The sequence below is a fragment of the Tiliqua scincoides genome, chromosome 1 (assembly GCF_035046505.1).
Source record: "Tiliqua scincoides isolate rTilSci1 chromosome 1, rTilSci1.hap2, whole genome shotgun sequence".
Classification (NCBI taxonomy): domain Eukaryota; kingdom Metazoa; phylum Chordata; class Lepidosauria; order Squamata; family Scincidae; genus Tiliqua; species Tiliqua scincoides.
This window is the reverse complement of record NC_089821.1, coordinates 228,147,191-228,169,312: the sequence shown is the minus strand read 5'-3', so window position 1 is coordinate 228,169,312 and position 22,122 is coordinate 228,147,191. Positions and strand designations below refer to the sequence as shown.

Sequence of the window (22,122 nt, the reverse complement as noted above, 5' to 3'; positions counted from 1 at the left end):
TACTAAAGATAAGAAAAGTGATAAAATTCTATTAGAATTATACTGCAGTACCATCTACACTTACCTGGGAGTACGTACTATTGAACTCAGGGTGGCTTTCTTCTGAGTATACCTGTCTAAGATTGCCCTGTTGTTTACCAGGGTGCTATTGCATAATTATGTCTTTATCTGAAAAGATTCTGTTTCCTTTTTTTAAAATGAAAAATGCAGAATACACCAGAATGATATAATATTTCAGAAACAGTAATCTATCTGTGGATGGTTTAAACTACAAGTGTCAACTATTGTAGAGAATACTTCTATAAGACACATCCTTGACTAATATTGATATCAAAGAAATATTTTCTGTTCTTAATCACAGGCAATGGCAATAAGTAATGGTCTGTTTTGATGTTGAAAATGTTTGTCTTTGTCTCGGCTTTACCTAATCCATGAACATAGGAAATAACCTTTTGTCTTTCTCCTCTTTTTCTGGAATTGTATGCTGTCACCCACACTCTTGCATGTGCTGAGCCGCTCATACCAATATTCTCTTTATTCTCAATATTCCTTTGCTTTCATCTTTTCCTGGATTGTTCCTTATGTGTCTTCCTCCAGAGAAACTTAAAACCTGTTCTTGATTTATCCTAAGAATATTCCAATTCTAATTCCATTATTTTCCCAATAACAATCGCACCCTTCCACAATGTTTTAATAGACTCTCATCGGTCTTTGTATCTTGGACAGTCTTGGTATATTTAGCAGTAATATCACACTGCGTTCCATGGCTTTCTTGGGATAAAAATAATGTGGCAGTTTTCCAAATCCAAGTAATACTGAGATATGAAGACCCACCACATTATTTTTTTTATTATGCTGTACCCCAGCAGTATTTGCACAGCATGGACACTTCTCCATAAAATGTGATCTGCACACTCAAATATCCAGCATTTAGCCAGCCTTAATGTGTAGACAGAACCAATAATGAATGTTTAATTTGTTGCTACCTACTTGCTAAGGTATGTAATGTAGAATGTAAGCACAGGATGATTCTTGATCAGCTAAGAAGAATCCACATAAACTAACAAACCTTTGCCTCTGAGAACCCGTAGGAGGCTCGACAACACAGAGCGCAATCCTAACCAAATATCCAGCACTGGCATAGCTGTGCCAGTGGGGCATGTGCTGCATCCTGCAGTTGGGGAGCAGTCACGGAGGCCTCCTCAAGGTTAGACAATGTTTGTTCCTTTACCTCAGAGTTGCATTGCCCTTATGTCAGTGCTAGAAAGTGGGTTAGGATTGTGCCCAGAGTTGCTGATGTCCTTATGGGACACACTTACCAGCCCCATGGTATAAAAATTTTGCTCTGTCGCAAGGCCTGTCTTATTTCATCCACACCACACGTATATTGGGAAATTCTTTTTGTAGTTTAAAATTGCATCTGTTGACTCAGGCTTGTTTCATTAAAGTTTAGATGTGAATAGTTGATTTGTTTATACATTTATCCTTCCTTTTATGGTTGTCAGCCAAGTCACATAGCCAGTTACTCTGAGCACTATCTCCAATGAGCATGGGCTAACTATTTGCTAGAATCCAGTTTCCTGTGAGCCAGAAATAGGCCACACCAGAATTGTCTGTTGCTTTTTCCAGGAAATAACTACACCCTGCTTGATCACTGATCAGGACATCCCTCTAGTTTTAGAGCCAGCAGGAGATTCAAATACTAAGGTAACTTTTCACTTTGGCTGCATCATAGGGTGGGGAGCCTTCACTCAGTGTTCTGATCAGAACAGAGGGAGCTACCCATTCTAGTGTGGTCCATACCACCACTTTGTATTGGCTTTCCTTGCAAGTCACAGTTAAAGGCTTTCCCTGTTGAACTTTTACCCTTACAAACATCCTTTCTAGATCATTTCCTTGCAAGATTTCCCTTTACACTTCTGCCATTTGCTTTTTTTTTGTTTTTTTTTGTCAGACCTGATTAATTGAAATCTGTTCACCAAATCTGTTTTAATCAGATTTTATGAAAAAATTAAACCAAGTTATTGTTCACTATAGAGAAGTTTTTGCTTTGCTTTTTGGAATTCAATTTTTAATCAAGTCTGATTGAAATATCTGACATTTTAATGTGTAAATATTCAGTTACAATTACTTCTCATGAAACCACTTATTTTATGGTTACATTAAAATAAGTTCAAAGGTTTCTTTGTGATGTCTATTCATTTTTCACTATTAAATTGAATGAAGAAATACTTTACGCTGTACATCAAGATGGCTTTGCCTCTTTAGCTTGAACAACTGAGTTTTATTAACAGTAGATAGGTATTATTATAGATAGGTATAGGCCACAGTAACTGAGTAGGACTCACTTTGTATTGGTCATTTATTTTGGAAATGCTATTTAAAATATTAGAAGTATAGATGTTACATTATATTCTGGAAAAGACTAACCTGAAGAAAAGCTTTGATTGTCTAGTTAGTTTTTTAATGCCACTATGTCCCATTTCTTATTATTAGTGGCAGTAAAGAGACTTCTCATAGGAACCAGCTCCGAACATCCTGCATTTTAAAGAAAATGGCAGAGAGGTTGCATACTCACAGTTTAGACTCTATTGGATTCAATACTATCAGAGTCAGACTTTTGAAACGAATGGATTCTACTTTTCTACATTCTCTTAACCAGATCCTCTTTCATCAGGAGTTGAATTCAATTAGTGCTGATACTTATTTAGAAATCATTCTACTCAAGGTTGCAGTGTTACCCATGCTTATTTGGAAATACATTCCATTGTAGTCCATGCCACTATACTTCCAAGTTAATGTATTTAAGAGTGAGGTGAAAGATTGGTATTTGGGTACTGTGGTCACAGTATTAGGTGGTTTTCTGTCAGGTAATATTAGAGGTGTGTGCTACGTGCTGCTCAGAATATGTAAAGGCAGATTAGTAAACAAAATACTTTCATAATACTTGAAAGGGGAGAGAGAAAAAGTTAAAGAGAAATTTGAAAATAGGTAACCTACAGTTAGAAAGCAATCTGGTGGGGAACATTTACATTTTTCTCAGTTTATTTTTCAGACTAGTATCTTTGCTGTCCTCAGAAATATTTTTTCATGTCCTTTTTCTCCATTCAATTTGTATTGCATTTTACCATTATCACCATTTTCCATATTGAAGTTATCAGTGATTTAACTTTTCCTTATCTGTTCCTTACATTTTAATTCCTATTTATGATCGTATTATGGCTCTATCACTGGTTTCCTTTCCTAATACTATGTTGGCCTTTATGGTACTAATTATAAAGTTAGTGTTTAATTTTTTGGGGTTTTTTTTTGGGGGGGGGAGATGTCTTTCAGAATTTGTCCAGTTTGGTAAGATTTTAAAAAATGAATTTATTGCTGTTAGAAAAAAAGGGTTACATTTTGAGTTAAGAGACATCCAAAACATCATGTTTAGTTATGAAAATATATTCATCTCAAAAGCTGCTAATTCTTAGGCTGCAATCCTTTACTTAGTTCGGAGTAAATATTATAGATTTACACTGTTGGAGAAAAATGTAGTGAAATGCATAGATTGTAAGGTCCTTGGGATCTTATTCATGATATTATCCAACATGTTTATTGTCTAATATGTCAAACAAATGCCAGAAAAGAGCGGTACCAGCAAGAGGGACTTCCAGACCAAGAGAATTTAATTCTAATAAATAATCCCAGAGATGCAGCATAATGCAACACAGAGATGGGCAAAGTAATGCCTCGGAGTCTGAATTTGTGAGCGTCTCCAATTTAGCCCTGCAACGGCCCTGTTCATGGCTAACAATCACGGCTAACACACTGAGGGGCCCCATCCAAATGTAGCAGCCTTGTTTCCAGCCACAGCGTGTGTGTGAATTTGTCTGTGAGTGCACAGAAGAAGGGCTCAGGTGCATGCCAGGACTGAGCATGAGAAAGCATTTATCCTGTCTGAGAGTAGTGCAGGTATAAGGCTGCCATCCTGCACTCCATTTATTGAGAGTAAGCCACACTTCATGTTGGCAACCTTCAGTCTCGAGAGACTATGGTATCGCGCTCTGAAAGGTGGTTCTGGCACAGCGTCTAGTGTGGCTGAAAAGGCCGATTCGGGAGTGACAATCCCTTCCACACCGGGAGCAAGTGCAGTCTGTCCCTGGTCTGTCTCCCTGGCTATGGGCCTTCCTTCTTTGCCTCTTACTTCTGAGTAGATATGCCTAGGATTGTGCTATTACTTGTATTGCTGCAGAGCAAATTGTATTCTGAGAAGAGCATTTTCCAGAAACACAGTTTAAAATTTGTCAGCAAAGACCCTGTTGCTAACTCAAAATGTACTTTCTACTTTTCTGTTCAACATTTTTTTCCCCATGAAAATGAATATTTGTTTAACAAAACTGATGTACATAAGTATACATGTACCTATTATACTTGCCATTCAACGAGCAGCCCAATCGTAATGGTGTGTTGCACCAGCGCAGGCCCCCTATGCTAGATCCTGAATGTTGCAAATGTGCCGTAAGGCACGTTTGCGCTGATTCAAGAGCTGACTCAAGAGCTGACCACACAGTGATGTATGCCGGTGCCAGAAGCAATCCCTGCACTGGCTGGAGCAGGTAATATCGCGCTGAGTGGTACAGCGGATGGGAGAGGGTGGCAGGAGGGTGTTCCGGTGTTGGGGAGGGGACGTTTCTGGATGGGAGGAAGATCAGGCCCGGGAGACAGCAGGATCTTCAGCAGCAGCTCACACTGTATTTTGACCCCTGCTCCCAGGCCTCAGAGCCCTACACAGGCTTCTCGAATTTGCATCAACTAAACAGCTGGTGCAGATACAAGTAGCCCTATAGGGCAGACTGGGATGTTACATGGGGTAAGGGGAAAAAATCCTCTTACCCAAGGTGACCTCCAGCTACCTCCTACCTAACCTGTGTTGAATGCAGTACAGGCCACGTGGCTGGGCTGTACCAGTGCGGATTAGGATTGCGCTGTTCCAAAAAAATTTTGCAAAATGATGCATTAACTAATGGTTAATTCAGTTGTGTCGGAAACTGTATGTTTTTACATAGAGAAGTACAACCAGATCCCTGTTATGATGAGAAAAATAGCTGAGTAGCAAATGGTTACAAATCTGAATTCTCCTGTACGATAATGAGTTGGTCTCTGTTGCTGGAACACTTATTCTAAACATCTGGCACAGAGCCAAGTGTAAACTCTTCTTCAGATCCTCTGTGTGGGAGCTACATCTGCCCAAGCCAGCTGTGGACCCATCTGCACATCTTTCAAGAGCACAAGGCATGCTCTCCTTGCTGTGAATAATTTTTACATGCTTTTCTGCGCATGGAGGTGGGACAGGTAGTGCACCTCCCTCAATTTTCTCTCCACTATGGCAAAGTTAGGATCATCGGAGAGTTTCTCTGGGCAATGCGGGGATTTTTTAAATGTATTGTTCATCTTTTAACAAAGTAGAGAAAATATTCAGTCTCTCTGTTAGTTTGATCATTTTACAGTCTGAGAGATCTCTTCCTTTCTTTAGTTTTTCGATTCATCTCTCTCAGCGGTACAAAAGGAGCTGTTTGGAAAGACTGCCCAGTTTAGAGGAAGAGTTGCTTTATCTGAAAAGTTCAGAGTTAGTGTTTCTTCTTTGGGCAAAGGATGTAACATAGCAAGAATTGTTTTATTCCAGCACTCACAGCAATAGAGCTTGAAGATTAAAGCCAGTTTTGTTTAGCAGGTGCAGCTGGAACCAAGGAATTTCTTGCCCTCTGACTGAATAGTTTGAGTGCATACAAGGAAGTGGTATAAATGTGCATCTTTTTCTAACATTGACTTATCATAATACTGTTATTTTAATATTTTAGTGTCACATTCAGGGTAATTCAGATTCAGATTTCTCCTCAGACTTTATTCAAGGCGGTTTACCTAGGCAGGCTGATTAAATCCCCGTAGGGATTTTTACAATTGAAAGAAGGTTCTATCTTTCAAGAACCACAACAGTCCAGATGTTTCACTCTGATCTGGTTTCACATTCTGGCCTCCATCCTCCCACGCTCAGAGCAGATGGAATAACTCGGCTCAGCTTGTCAGCTGCTTCAAGGTCGCACGGTGCCGGTGGCCTCGAACTGGCAACCTGCGGATGTTATCTTCAGGCAAATGGAGGCTCTACCCTCTAGACCAGACTTCCTGCCCACAGCTCCTGAACACAAGCATGCTCTGAACACAAGCTCCCTCTAAGAACGGATCAAGTATTTTACTCTTGCAAAAGATCCTCGCATGAATGGGAGGGCGCTTTGCTTGAGTGAGAAGCTCCTTCTGTTCACTGGATGAACTTGCATTCTTGGAAACTTTACTGTGGAAATGACCCTTAGCTTAATATGGAATTTATAGGTTTAGCCCCTTAAAATCCTGATCAGTGGCAATGCAAGCCAGTACATTGAATTGTATTTTTAGAAGACAAGTTAGCAGTCAAATAACTCATATAAATTGTATAAAGATGACAAATATAGTCCACCCATAGATTCATGAACCTACATCCTACCTAGGCGACTGTACATAATTATAAGATAAACTGCAGCCGCTAGACGACATGAGAGCCATTAGATATGGCAAAACTTGGTGTTTACAGTGTCGGGACATGAAGAAAGGAGACATGAGTTCAAATCCTCATCCCATGAAACTCACTGGGATGATCTGAGAAGAGCCATGTATACTGCCCTGTGCATCTTGCAGGAAGGGAGGGAAATAAATGTAAGAAATGAAGCAAAATGAAAAATTGAGTTGGGTTGCACTCTCTGGTGTAGTCAGTTGTGTGCTCCAGGTGTGCACGTTGTCGTTTCTTCTTCTCTGTATTTGTGTACATCTCTTGCTCACACCATGTCAGAAGCTTAAGAATAATATACACCATTGACATTTCAAGTAAATTTAACCTAAAACATTTCAAAACACAGCAGAAGTTGACACTTAGCTTTCTACCAATTTTACCTTGGCCGTTGTAAGCCAGCTCAAAAAATACAAAGAACAGAGAGGTCTTACAGCACTTGATGCTTCTGACTACTTCCATATGAATAGAGTTTATAGTTGATGCTTTTCCTTCATTAGTCTCTTTCACCAATCTGCAAGCATTTAAATTTAATGGAAAAGGGTTGAAGAAACATCTAGTTCAGTGATATGGGTGACTGAAATGAAATTGTAAGAAAAAAATGGATGCATGCTCACTTTTGTGAGCACTCATGAGCTCCTAAATCATGGCAGTTTTTCCAACATGTTTCCTGCCTTTAAATAATTTTTAAAGATAGTAAACACCTTTTGGTTTTATGTTTATTACACGGCGGTTTACATTGTTAGCAGGTTATGTTACCTGAGAGAATAATCTAAACTATAATTTTTATGATAAACATTTGCCCTGTAGCTTCTGTGTGTTGGATCTAATCCCCACTTACATAAATGCTTCCTCCCTTGCATAATGGAGGGTGCAGTTTTCACTGTTTCCCACTTTCTTGTCCAGTCCTTTTAAGTCACATGCCATTTTGTTCCTGAAGGTACCCCAACCCTCAGGAGCAGATGGTTAAAGAGTGCTGGAGGAGGATTGGAGAAGGAAAGTAGAATATCCAAAATTGCACCCTTCCTTCTTTTCCATGAGTGAGACACTACACTTAAGAGAGAGAGAGAGAGAGAGAGAGAGTACAACCCTTTGTCCGTAACATAAATATTTTGCTTGTACTGTGTGTATTTTGTGCTTATACAGTGATGTATCCAGAACATCATATAGCAGTGGTTCTTAGACTGGTGGGTTGCAACTCACCAGTTCATGTAAATGTTTCCCCTGTCCCTTTAAGGGGTGGGGGAAGGAGAAAGACAGGGAAGTGATCCTCAGGATTGTATCTCTCTGTGGGGGGCGAGGGGAAGTGCTTTCCACTTTATGTAGGTAGTGGTGCAGAAGGTGCGGGGAGCCCTGTGTAGCCCTCCACTGCACTCCCTGAAGCTTGGAATCATCAGTAACAGTGGGCACAAAGCACTTCCGTTTTGCAGGAGGTGTTTTGTGCCCGCTTTTACTGACTATTCCAAGCCTTAGGGAGCACTGCAGAGGGCTGCGCAGGACGCCCCACACCTCCTGCAGCCTGCTGCAGCCCTACCTACATAAAGTGGAAAGCGTCTCCCCATAGGGATGTGATCCTGGGGATTGTGTTGTTGCCCTAGCCCCTCCCCTACAAAGACTTACTGAGGGAGTAAAGCTCCCTTAAAGTTTGAGAAACACTGTATAGGACACTCTGCATGTATGCCATGGCATCTGAAACTTCCTGCCTACTCCAGACTCTGCCCTACCAACAACCAAGACAAAGAACTGCAACATCTGGGGATCTTTCATAATGGCCTGGCAAGTTGCAATCGGAAAGTAAATTGCCCAGAGGCCTGGCATGCACAATGAGCCACTTCAGTATACCCTTTGGAACCCATGCAGTTTTTATTTGTCTGCTGGTTTATCTCTCAGGATTGTACTGAGAATCTGTCTACTTTGTTCTTGAAGAGAAGAAAAGTTCCATTTAAAATGTTCAGTGTTTCTTTTGGGCATGGAAACAGCTTTAATAAGTAAAAACATCTTGAAGTAACTGGGGAAAAAAGTTGTACTTCAGACAGAAAAAATATAGGTATTGTACCAGAGATGGAGAGCAACACAACTGGATAGCAATGAGTAGGTCTGTGTTTCTTACTGCATCTTCTAGCATAGCAGCATTTTTTAAAAAAAGAAAGAAAAGTTAGTTAAAATTCAAGAGTTGTGTTTCAAGTGGAATGGACAAGAATGATAAAGTGTAGGTAGTCTGAGTGCACTCTCTCACACCTTTTACTTTAACTCTGTCTCCCACAAACTTTTAACAAGACTATTAAAACTAAAAGTATTTTTTTTAATATTGCAATTTTTAATGAATGTACAGGAAACCAAATATAGTCACAATTAACTCTTAATGCTGGGGTTTTTGTGTTCTTTTTTTATGTAGCTTCTTAGGAAAAGGCACATAGGAAATGACATTGTTACTATTGTCTTTCAAGAGCCTGGAGCACTTCCTTTTACTCCAAAAAATATCCGTTCTCATTTTCAACATGTATTTGTCATTGTTAAAGTCCACAATCCTTGCACCGAAAATGTGTGCTATAGGTGAGTACAGGTTTATGATTGTCATTTGCTTCTTGGTTTTTATTGAAAATTGCAGTTGGCTTTTAGTTGAGCATTTTCTTTCCAATTGTGCCTATTTACAAAACTTTAGCTATCAGTAAAATATGCTGGATTATTCTGCTAGAATAAATTGTACCAGCAGAAGCAAGTAATCTATTTGCTTGGAGGTCCAGGTTATTAAAGGATAAAGGAACAATCTCATTGACTAAACAGAAGTCAGCCCTACTGCTAAATACCCAGCATTGATTACACACGTGTTAACTCTTAGCCCAGAGAGGGTAAGAAATCTCAATAATAATTAGACAGGTAGTAGAGAGAGGTGCGAAGCCTGACACAAGTCTAATTTGACCATAAGAAATTAAAAAAAAAAACTTGTCAGTTCATATAATTGGTGAAGAAGCTTGCTAAGAAATAACTGTTTAAATTAATGCAGTTCTTTACAGGAGCACAGCCCAGACGAAGCATAATGCAGAGAACTGTAGTGTATTTCTTTTATACACTATTACATCAGTGTCAAATGTTTATGATCAGGGTATCTTTACCTATAATGACCTGTTGGTACAATAGGAAGAATGCCTGTCCTAAGTAATTTGCTGATGCAGCACAATTTTGAATTGGACAGCAAAAGTTGGGAATTAAGAACAGTTCTTTTCCTCCTACTCTTGCATATAGGCACTGGCCATTTCTGCCCTTGAAGAGTGCTGAGGTGGTGCTGTCACACAAGATTCTTAATGTTTTCCATGCATGCATACTTAACTCATGTATTTAAAAGGGACTTTGCAGTCTTATGATTTTTGATGCATCAATAATTTTTTCTCCTGTCTTCCATTTTCTATTCTAGTGTTGGAGTTTCAAGATCTAAAGATGTACCATCATTTGGTCCACCAATCCCCAAAGGAGTGACTTTCCCCAAATCAGCCGTATTCCGGGACTTTCTTTTAGCCAAAGTAATTAATGGAGAAAATGCAGCACACAAGTCAGAAAAGTTTCGAGCTATGGCCACCAGAACCCGTCAAGAGTACTTGAAAGATCTAGCAGAAAATTTTGTTACTACAGCTACAGTAGACACTTCAGTCAAGTTTAGTTTTATTACACTGGGAGCAAAGAAAAAAGAGAGAGTTAAACCAAGAAAAGATGCCCACTTATTCAGCCTCGGAGCAGTGATATGGAATGTGATAGCACGAGACTTTGGTCAGTCCCTTGACATTGAATGTCTCCTTGGTATCTCAAATGAATTTATTGTGCTCATTGAAAAGGAATCCAAAAATGTGGTGTTCAACTGCTCCTGCAGAGATGTTATTGGATGGACATCTGGGCTAATGAGTGTTAAAGTTTTTTATGAAAGAGGAGAATGTGTTCTTCTGTCTGCCCTTGATAACTGTGCTGAAGATATCAGAGAAATGGTTCAAAGGCTAGAAGTAAGTATGGTTCTTTTATTGCTTTCCATCATCGGCGGTTATAAGTAGTTTTCAAGATAATAAAGTGTTGGATAAATGTAATGATTGACTGTAGAATTTATGAAACTAAAAATTTATCAGTCAGAACCTTTATTGGCATATTACACACATACATACACAGACAGTTCACAGAGTAATAATAAATCCCAGAATATTAGAAGGTACGATCCATTTCCCTAATGCTGTTGGCTGAGCCACAATGTTTTAGGAGATGCTTTAGAAAAGCCCCATAGTCTCAATTATAGTTGCGTACTCATATGTCAACAAATTTTTCAGTTGAATATCATCCGAACAATCTGTCCACTTGTTCACATAGGGGATTAAGTATTTCTTACGGGTCATTAGATGGAGCGTGAAATGCAGGATCATGTGTGAAAGAGATTCTACCATACCTGGCTCATATCTACAACAGCTTTCAATACTTATTTATTTTATTTTTCACATTTTTATACCACCCTTCCTCCAAAGAGCTCAGGGCGGTTTACACAGCTGCTCCTCCCCTCTTTCTTGTCCTCACAGCAACCCTGTGAGGTAGGTGAGGCTGAGAGAAAGTGACTGGCCCAAGGTCACCCAGGAAGCTTTGTGGCTGAGGGGGGTTTTGAACCTGGATCATCCAGGTCTAAGTCCACCTCCCCAACCACTACACCACCCTGGCTCTATGGCTTTTATTAAATCTTCCATACTGCACAGCCAAGGGAAATACATTCCACCTGGTCAGGGTGAAGGCCCTGCGTTTATAGGGGCACTTCAACAAAGTGAAGTACAATGGTAAGTGACTAGATCTGGCATGGATCTAAGGATCAGTGGGGAGCAGAATTTACTCACAGTGCTATATAGATTCTGTGCTTGAAGGTCAATAAATCTCTTATTGATTAGTTGGAAGGATGCTGTAGTGGGAATGAACCCTGCACCTCAAGATTGATGCCAACTGATCTAATTTTATGAAAGACCACTGCAGAGTCCACCAAGGCTAGCTAGTCTTTTAGGAAGCTAAGGGTGCAACCCCCAGGTTAGGCTGGCACAAGTCACTTCTGCCAACCCAGGAGTGTCATAAACATGCCATAAGGTATGTTTGTGTCATGCCTAAGAGTTGAGAAGGCCAGTTCAAGGAGTTGTGCTGGATCCAGACCCAGCAGAGTAAGTTTATGTTGGCTGAGGGAGGGGCATGAGGAGAGCGGGGTGGAGGCGTTTTGGGGCGGGGAGAGGGTGAGTGGCAGGTGTTCCTGGGGGTGGGTGGGCAGGGGAGTGGGAGGCGGGACCAATGGCAGTTATGCCAGATGCTGACCCCATTCCCAGGTGGTTTGGAGTAGCCTCTGGCCATTCCATTCTGCTTGGATTTGTGCCACTTCCTGAGGTGGCATAGATCCAAATAGACCCATTGGGGCCAGTGCAGCATGACACAGGGTAAAGGGGAAAGTTTTCCCCTTGCCTTCGGTTGCGCCAGTTTTGGGCCCAGACATGCATTGGATACAGTGCAGGCCCAGTGGCCTGCCTGTTCCAGCACAAATTAGGATTGTGCTGGTTGAATTTATCTAATTAAGCTTGTAACACTGATATGCCCTAAAGTAGAAAACAGTCCTCTAGTTAACATGGTGACTTAGAATCTAGAAGAGATAATTCTCAGCACCTTCATACATTCATTATTTTTTTTAAGTTGCTGTAAACAGTGATGATTGTGTACCCTTTTGTGTACCCTTTTGTTCTGATGATTATCTACCCTTTTGTTCAGGCAGATAATCGAATCTTCAGATTGAAATAATTTGGTTTGTTACTTTCAGCTACATGTGGTTGCAGGATACTGGAGCAACACTGTTCCTTTCCAGTTTAATGTTGTCCTTAAGCAATCACACAAATGAACTTTGTTGCATGTGCTTTGTTTCTGTTAAAGGTTGACTCTCAAATGGAAATCATTAGACACTGTGATACATGTTAAATATAAAAGTTGATAAAATGAAAACTCAGTAGTAGCTAGAACTGATAATATTTTGGCTGTCATTTTATCAGTGTGATCCAAAGTGCTGTCAGACTTTCTGAACTGCCCGCCCCCATGCACAACAGTCTCAATGTTATCCCCACCCAGTACCACCACCGCCACCACCAAAAGCTGCTCAAGGAACCTTTGAAAAATCCTTGGACGCAGTGTCCAACCCTATAGTCAGGACGTGAGATATTTCCTAAGCGCACGCTCTAAGGTGGTTGCTGCTGTTCCAGCGCCTGAAAAAATAGGAGGCAAAACATGTAAAAGTGATACCTTCTGCTGAACCAACATCGCTTTGTAACAGAGACTGCAAATCATTTGGCACAATGCAAAAACCATGGTTCTGCTATCCTACATTACTACATTACTGTAATGTGAAAATTTTGTGGAAATCCATGGGAAGCATAAAACATTTGAAACCCCATGTTTCACAAATAATGAGGCAATCAATGGCAGTGGGATATACGAGTATATCATAGTATATATGTAAGGATTTGTCTCCTTTTCCAGTGTTTATATTACAGTATAATGTTAATTTTTTTTGTCAGTGTTGTTGGGTTAACATTTCAAAGTTTTTGTAAAATTTATTAAACTTTTGTGAAATGCTAAACTCTAGGACAGCGATCTCCAAACCCCAGCCAGGGGGCGAGATGCAGCCCGTGGAGTGCCTCTATCCACCCCATGGACAGCCTCTGATCCCCTGAGAGCCTCTGGCCCAGTTGACCAAACACAACCAGAGTTGTGCTTGTAGGGTGGGGGAATGGGGTCCATTTAAGTGTGTGTGCTTTATTTCTTGGGTTGTGTTGGTGCTTGGAGAAATCCTGGACATTTGAGCCCATTCATTCATTCATTCATTCATTCATTCATTCACTCACTCATTCATTCATTTCAGTCATTCATATAAGTTCCACCTCTAACGTATTTATTTAAATAGTATATTTAATTTTTTTTCTGGTCCTCGACACCATGCCAGATATTTGATGCGACCCTTCGGCCGAAAAATTTAGAGACCCCGCTCTAGAAAATAGCTTCATCAAATGTAGCATTTGCCATGTCTCTCATCTTAATTCTACTGCAGGTGGGCCATCTGTATAGTGGACTGTTGTTGAAGTTAGAATTATATGGTAGCAGAAAACAAAGAGTTTTTGGCTTTGCTTTCAACCTTTAGGGAGTAATGTAGTATTTTTGCTGGTATGGATTTTAAAGTGGAACAAACTGGGTAGGGTTTGCTATCCTGAAATAAATAAATGTATGTTTGGCTTATCACAATGTAGACATGAATTGTGAGAAATCTTTTCACCTCCTCATTATAAAATCTGAGAGATTGGAAGATAAATATGTTCAGTTCCTGGCTCTTTCAAGTAAACCTGACTAATGACTGGGATCTCTTCTGCCCCAATTCCTCCATCCTTGACGTGTGAATACTTTGCCACCTGAAGGAATTGTCAAATAGAATTTATCGTCAGAGAAGACTTGGCCCCCTTGATATCCTGGCTCTAAGCTGTTTTCTCTGTTCCCTCTCCCCCTCCAACCCTTTTAAAGTCTCATAGGTTGGTAAAACTGGTAATGCCAGAAACAGGTGATGGAAGAGGCTTTTAGGAATCTCTTCCATGGGGAAAAATATCCATTAAGCTCAACTTAAATGTATAATATTTTAACTCAAATAATGCCATGGCAAGATATGTTACAGCTCAATCCTATACAAGTTTACTCAGAAGCAAGTCCCAATACAGTGTACTGCTGGGTGAATGTGTATAGGAGCGCAATCTTTACGTAGCAGTGGCTTAATGAGAAGTATAAATGGTAGCAAAAAATAAGATTGTTCAACTGCTTTAGCTTTTGTCTTTCCATTCTTCCTCTCAATCTGCAGAATGAGTTTTTTTATCGTTTGTAAGCAGTGCTGCTTTTCCACGCATTTTGACTACACAGTGAAACCTGATTTAACGGACAAATGGGGGGGACGGGACAGAGGTGTCAATGTTGGTAGTCAAAACTAATTTTGACTTTTCTCTGTGTCCAGACAAGCAGCCCAAACCTGAGCTGCCTAGTGCGCAGGGCTGTAGCGGTGCTGAAAATGGCTGCCACTGCATCCAGCATGTTCCAGGCAGCTGCCGCCACCTCCTTAGGAAAACAGGACTTTTGTCTCCTTCCCCCACCACAATGGGGCTACTCGATGCTCCGTCAACCCGAAGGTCAGCGTAGCATGAAAAGTCTCTGTGTTGGGCAGTTAGCCCGACACGGAGGGTCTGAATTCCTCCCTTTGGTCCTGCTCCCTCACCCGGGACGTGTCTTCCCTGCCGCCTCCCCCCGCCCCAGGATGCCTCCCCCCACACCTCCACCTACCTCTCGGCTGCTTGACGGTGTGCACAATTGCTGAACAATGGAGCTTCAGTGTTCCACTGGCACTAGCCCAGTGCTGGCCAGTGCTGGGCTAGCACCAGTGGAGCACCAGCTCTAGGACCCACAAACGTGCTTTACGGCATGTTTGCAACAGTGCACACCAGTGGTGAGCCGATGCGCGAAGCTTAGGATTGGGCCCTTAGTGTGTTGTGGCTTTAAATTATTACTGTGTTTTTCAAAAGGAGTCTTCCCTTGAAGAAATTGTGTTTAGCAGATTCCCACAACTGACAACGTTAGCTTCATTAAGCTTCTCTTTACATTTTAAATGTTTTAAAAAATTTTAATATAGTGTACGATTAATCCAAATGAGACAGATTGTGATAATTAACAAATATTGTGCTTATGGTAAAAACCTTTGCACCTGTAAGAATAAATGACCATTTTGCTTGTCTGTTGTTTTGATATAATGCAACTGCTACAGATTTTGCAATCATAGCTGTCCCAATATGGTTATAATAATCAGAAAGAGAAATATATTGTAAAAGACATTGGACACAAGGCAAATGGTAGCTCTAGGGCAGGGGTTTCCAAACCCCGGCCCGAGGGCCAGATGCAGCCCGCAGCAAGCGTCTTTTTGGCCCGCGGCCAACCTCTTGTCCCCTGAAAGCCTCTGGCCCACTCAACTGAATATGACTAGAACTGTGTTCTGGAGGGTCTTCTGAGGGGCAGACAGGTTGAATAAATGAGCCCATTCATTCATTTATTCACTCATCTATATTCCATCTCTAATTTATTTATTTAAATTTTATATTTAAATTTTTTTTCCAGCCCTCTACACCAAGTCAGATATTGGATGTGGCCCTCTGGCCAAAAAGTTTGGAGACCCCTGCTCTAGGGCATCAAATATGGGACTTTGTATGAAATTTTTTATTTAAAAACCTCTAGTCAACATACATATTAATACGAGGGTTATACAGAAATTAACTTCTGGCAGACTATTTAAAAAAAAAAAAGAATGAAGGAAAACAATTGTATATATGCACAAAAGTTACTATATCACACTACTTCTCGATGCAATCGCCATCTGAATTTAGGCACTTGTGGTAGCATGGCTCAAGCTTTTGTTTACCCATACCCTTGTCGAAGAACATCAATGCTCACCCCATTTGCTGCTTTTTGTGAATTTCATGAGGTTTTTGGGGCACTCACTTTGCACAAAACTGGTGATAGCCTAGTTTCTTAGTCACTGGTTCATACAGAGCTGTTGTGTATGCTCCCTACATTTATTTCTGGACTTTCCATCAGATTCTCTCAAATTTCACGGATGATAGAAAGTTCAGAAATTATGAACTGATGGTGCTCATGAATCACTTTGTCAACTCATTAACAGCAAGATCGTTTTTCATCACAGTTGCAGGGGGAGTACCAAGTATGTTGTAGGGTACATACATGATGGTTCTGTATGCAGAATGATGCATTCTGGGTCAAACCAGGGAGAAGGAAGGAACCTCCGCATGACCCAGAAGTGCAAAAAAAAGCTTCTCAGGCTTGGAAACGACGTGGTTTGGTTGTGAAACAATAGGAGCCCTAATTTTTGTGCATTTTTTGTTGTTTTTTAAAGGCATTTAAATTTGGACCCTGGTAACCACTAATTCTGGTATCTGGGGGGGGATCCAGGACGTAACCCGGGGTCTGATTGTAGTGTTGAAGTAAAAGTATCTGTACTTTTAAATTAATAAACATGTTAAATTGTACACTCTTTTGCTAAGCATAATATATTTCATATTTTTAAACAAGTAAAACAGGGTTGGTAAGACACCCAAGTCAATTCTAGAAAATGTACATTAAAAAAAAAACTTGGCAAAACACTGCTTTATTTCCTTATTACTTTATAACATATGGAAAACCTACATTTCTAGTGTAATGAGACCACATTTAACAATCTGATACTCTTTTAGATAATGACCAGAGGATGTGAAACAACTGAAATGACCCTGAGAAGAAATGGTTTGGGGCAACTTGGATTCCATGTTAACTTTGAAGGGATTGTTGCAGATGTGGAACCCTTTGGTTTTGCATGGAAGGCTGGTCTGCGTCAAGGCAGTCGCCTAGTGGAGATCTGCAAAGTGGCTGTAGCAACCCTGACTCATGAACAAATGATTGATCTGCTGCGCACATCTGTGACTGTAAAGGTGGTGATTATCCAGCCACATGAGGACGGATCACCTAGAAGGTCAGAAATAACAATTGCTGATGTATAATTTGTGCTTTTGCTACCGATTTATTATTTTGCCCTTTTCACAGTTGGCTTTCTTTGATAGAGGTCTTCAGAAAATAGGCATTGCATCTTTTATTTGGTGGTAATGAGATTGTTGTAGCGAAAGCATTTCTGAAGCGGCGAGTGGGTGGGTGAAACTGTTACCTTACAATAAATGTAAAATCAGATCGTGTAAGTTTTCATGGGTGATAGATTGTACGGAACTTGAAGAATTATGGAAAAGTTCACCTGCAGCACATCTTAAAATGGCCTTTGTGTCACATAGTATAATGTATGTAATCCAGATTCATCTGTCAGTATTGCCAGTACAAAATATGCAGTAGACTGCTTTTCAGGGTTTCTAGGGATCCCCGTCGCTGAAATCTATTACAAAAAAATCAAGTTTGATTATCTTTTCAAAATAAGTTGTAAGATGATTGAGTGTCAGTATTAGCCAATGAGCACTATGCCCAGTGTGTAATGCCATTTAAACATATACTTCCTTACCACTTTGTATTCCAGAAATACCTGTTTAAGACAGTAGTGTCTGTTTTAAATAAGTCATACCAATTTAACTCCTCTTGAAGTTAAGCTGTTCTGCCTTTTGATTGAAACTTAGTGCATGCTCACCGTAACAAGAGGGCATACATTCATCTACTGTAACGTCCTTTCCGTAGATAAAGTGAAAAAACTTTAACTTTTGGCATTCTGTTTGTCAAAAACTTGTGACCTACTTATGGTTCTAGTTGTACCTTATGTAGCAAATCAAAGAATAGAGATGGATTAGTCTATGGATTTCAGTTATGTTTATCATAGTTTTCTTATTGATTCAGTTAAACTGTGCTGCTTTAATTACGGAAGAATGCTGAGCATCTCGTTGATATGACAGCCACTTTTTGTTACTTTGTAACTTTTTAACTTGACTAGAATCTTTCTTTTCAGTATGCATAGATAATCTACAAAATGACAACATTTTTTTTCAAGCAAAGACATACAGTGGGCCTACCATATCTGGCGGTCTACAATTCTCAGATTTAACCAACTGCAGACCAAAAATGTATGGGGGGGGGGGGAGAGTTCCACATACCCTGATGTAGCCTCTCTAGCACTCGTGTTACATTCATAAGTCATGCAATTTGTTATGCAGTTCATGCTAAGATTCTGGCTAGGTTTGCTAGAAGAGAGCACACCTTGTTTTGCCAATAGCTTCATCACTCTTGCATCTAATAACTTTCCATGCTTACCCACAAAACTCAACTAACAGCCTGAACCTATGCATGTTTACTCAATAACAAACCCTTCACTTTTTCTTGTGTCATCTGCCCTGTATCCCAGCTCTGAGAATCAACAACATTCTGAATTTTATCCACAACACTAGTAGTTATTTTTATCAGTGCGCTCTTGTGAAAGATGTTGGTTTTAGCTGTTCTAGATATTGTGTTTTTGTTCTTACCAATTCTTTAAAAAAAAAAAAGCTACAGAGAACTGTGAATGCATCTCGTTAGGGTTTACTTGAAAGCAAAGGGGCATTTCACTGAACAGATCTGATACATTTAGTGTTTTGCTCTTGTATGATGCAGTGATAGAATTCCTTTGGTGTACTATGAGAGTTGGGGGTGGTGGTTTATATTGTGTTAAAGCCAGAAACAGAAGTTCTCCTAAAAAGGATAAGATGTTGGGAGCCTGGTATGCAGAAGCAAGTGTGCCGAGCACTTCTAGCAATTGCAAGGGCTTTTTATAACTACCTCTTGCAGCTAAAAGAGAACAAAGAACTCACAGATTTAAAATAGCATTGATGAGACTGAAGTAAGAGACTACAAATTTTAAATGATTTAGAGTAAGGTTACTTAAGGTTATTGGCAATGTAAAATAAAATGCAGTTGGGATTTTTCACATTCTGTTTTTGTAAAGGAATAGAGTAGGGCTTTGTCTTGTTTTTTAAATGACTAGTAGAAACTTGACATACTTGAAAATCACCAAAGAGTCAATCTGTTAGATTTCTCTGTTGGGACAATGGCATCTTGTGGCTTAAAGAAACAAAACACTCATAAAATAATTCAAGTCAGATCCATTGGCTTCAGATATTCATATTTTTTTCACAAGCTGAAAGTGACACTAAACTGAAGAACTGCATACCAAAATATCCGAGGGCCAAGAACCAGAGACACTGCTGATGCATTTCCCAGCATCCCCTCCTACTTACAGTCACCTCCATTTATTCCATTGCTTTTTCTTGAAGTGAGGCTTCTTATTTGGCCATTTCTGGTCTAGATTTAGATGAGTGTAAATAAGAACATTATCCTTTGTGTGTGTGTTGCTTCTGTAATGAAATTCTGGTATAAAGGTTGCTACATCTTGGAGAAAAATTGGATGTGACATTAAATGCATCACTGTCTAGTTAAAGAATTCTATTTAAAGTAAAGACCCATATCTAGACTGAGACTGTGATGCATCATAGTTGATGTAGTAGATTATGTTTTCAGGAGGATTTTTGGCAGCAAATGGCAATGAATGCTTTAATTAAAGAGTTTACTGCCATTTTCTGCCAAAAATCTTCCTGTAGTTATAACAGGACCCCAAAGTGCCATTTACTACAATGGCACATTTGGGGGAGATTTTCATCAAGAAAACTTTGTAGAATTATAGGGTTAATGCCCCACCCCTACACAGTGGACCCAGTCTCAATCAGAGCCCTGCATGCCTGCTACTCGGGGGATTGGTTTTTTTAACACTCTAGGCAACATCATGATGTCTAGTATGGCTCTATAACCCCTTTTCTCATGATCACAAGTTTGACATAGGACATATAGAAAAGAGCATAGTGTCTTTGAGAGTAAAAGAAATTGCAACAGCATCAGGTTGTCAAGTTGGGTTTAAAACATTCTCATTGAAAAATGGTTTGGATTTTAAGGGGTGTTGCTGTTAAAGAGTTTTGATACTAATGCTACTTTGTAATAGAGTTTGAACTAGAATAGCTAACAAAATTAATACAATTCATCATCTGCAAAGCATCTGAAATAACCAAAGGCATACTCCAGTCAAGGATTAGCTGTCTTGTTTAACTCTCTTAGGGTGCAATCCTAACTGCACCCTAGGCTGGCATATTAGCACCTCCTTGTGAGTCAGCTAGACAGGCGCAGGGACATGCACTGGTCCACAGAGGCTACATCCAGCCTCCACCCTGACTCAGACAGGGAGGGTTGTGTTGGTCGAGCTTGGCTGAAGCAGGGGTCTGGGGAGGAGGTGGGAAGGAAACGTCCTGGGATGGGGGGAGGGTGGGCAGAGGGCAGTCCCAGGGGCAGGCGGGCGGAGAGTGGGAGGTGGAACTGGGACCTTGCTGTTATGCCAGGTCCCAACCCAGTTCCCTGAGCAGTGCAGAGTGGCTTGAAGCCACTTTGTTCTCCTCTGACTTGTACCACCTTCTGGGGTGGAGCAAGTCCAAGGAGACCCATTGGGGCCATGGTGGCTTACTCAGCGGTAAGGAGAAGAGTTTCCCCTTGTCTCTGGCTGAGCCACTTTTGGCCTCAATCTTGCTCCTGGCCTGCCTGTTCCAGTGCAAGATAGGATTGCGCTGCAACTGAAATTAATGGGACACAAGTACCATCTTATCACACTTGAACTACATAGGACTTTGGATGGATAATGCCTTAATATCATTTAACTCGGTGGTTCCCAACCTTTTTTTCGCTTGAGTACCACTTGTCACAATGTTGAATTAATTTTACAACTTTTGACTTGTATCTTGTCTTACGCTCTTGACGTATGTACCTTTTTTCTGCCATTCAATTTTTTTCAAATACAGTATTCATAAACGTCCTGGTGCATATGTCACATTGGGAACTATTGAGTTAACTGATGTTACTTTTAGTAGGGTCTGGAGATGATAGCATATACATGGGTCCACTCTTCCCCTATTTTAAATCGGTATAACAAACATTAACTATGGGAGTAAATTTATCTGTTTAATTATATCCTAGGAAAATGAAGTCTAATAGTTTTATGGGCTAGTTTTTAACTTTTCACAAAGTGTGAAAAATAAGCATCTGGGTGAGATTGGGTGGAATCTTGGATTATAGTCTAAGATAACTTTGTGTACCTTATTACTTAACATGTATGTTATAAATGTGTACTATACTTTAAATTCACTATTAGGCAGAGCTGACTAAAGACTTGCCATGCCTTAAGTGGCATACCAGATGCTGCCCCTCCTTAATCAGTGATGTGCCAACTTCTGCCCCTCCTACTCTCTAGTGTTCTACTTAAACACTCTCTTTCCCTCCATATTTCCTCTTCCAGTCAAGAGAAAGGAAGAGTAATGGAGGACAGAGATGTGCATTCCCTACCAATCTGCATTCTGAGGTGACCACCTCAGTTGGCCTCATTGATGGGCTGGCCTCTTGGATCATTTCTTAAAGGCTTTAGAATGTGAATGTTCCACCTTCTTCAGTTTTTTGTGTGCAGGGATTAATTTTCTAGCATACTTTTCTTTCATTTTTGTAAACAGACCTGTTTTCATGCAATAATAGATGCAGGCTTCTGAAAGATAAGAACATAAGAGCCCTGCTGGATCAGGCCAAGGGTCCATCTAGTCCAGCTTCCTGTGTCTCACAGTGGCCCACCAAATGTCTTAGGGAGCACACAAGACAACAGACATAACCTGCGTCCTGGTGCCCTCCCCTGCATCTGGCAATCAGAGGCAGCTTGCCTCTAAAACCAAGAGCTTACACATGCCTACTATGACTTGTAACCCATAATTAACTTTTCCTCCAGAAATTTGTCCAATCCCCTCTTAAAGGCATCCAGGCAAGATGCCATCACTACATCCTGTGGCAAGGAGTTCCACAAACTAATTACACACTGGGTAAAGAAATATTTTCTTCTGTCTGTCCTAACTCTCCCAACACTCAGCTTTCATGGATGTTCCCTGGTTCTGGTGTTGTGT

At 40.4% G+C, this 22,122-nt stretch overlaps 1 protein-coding gene across 11 annotated transcripts in view; it reads left to right on the top strand.

Moving 5' to 3' along the window:
- Nucleotides 1-22,122, top strand: part of SIPA1L2 (signal induced proliferation associated 1 like 2) — a 134,140-nt gene that overhangs the window by 67,314 nt on the left and 44,704 nt on the right. For 8 of the 11 annotated variants that reach the window (XM_066616924.1, XM_066616875.1, XM_066616861.1 and 5 more), the window contains exons 7-10: nucleotides 1,630-1,707; nucleotides 8,973-9,130; nucleotides 9,990-10,566; nucleotides 16,882-17,156. In XM_066616924.1, coding sequence (XP_066473021.1) covers nucleotides 1,630-1,707; nucleotides 8,973-9,130; nucleotides 9,990-10,566; nucleotides 16,882-17,156 — 1,088 coding nt within the window. The remainder of the gene's footprint in view (nucleotides 1-1,629; nucleotides 1,708-8,972; nucleotides 9,131-9,989; nucleotides 10,567-16,881; nucleotides 17,157-22,122) is intronic. The other 3 variants (XM_066616899.1, XM_066616891.1, XM_066616884.1) reach the window with 1 other exon arrangement.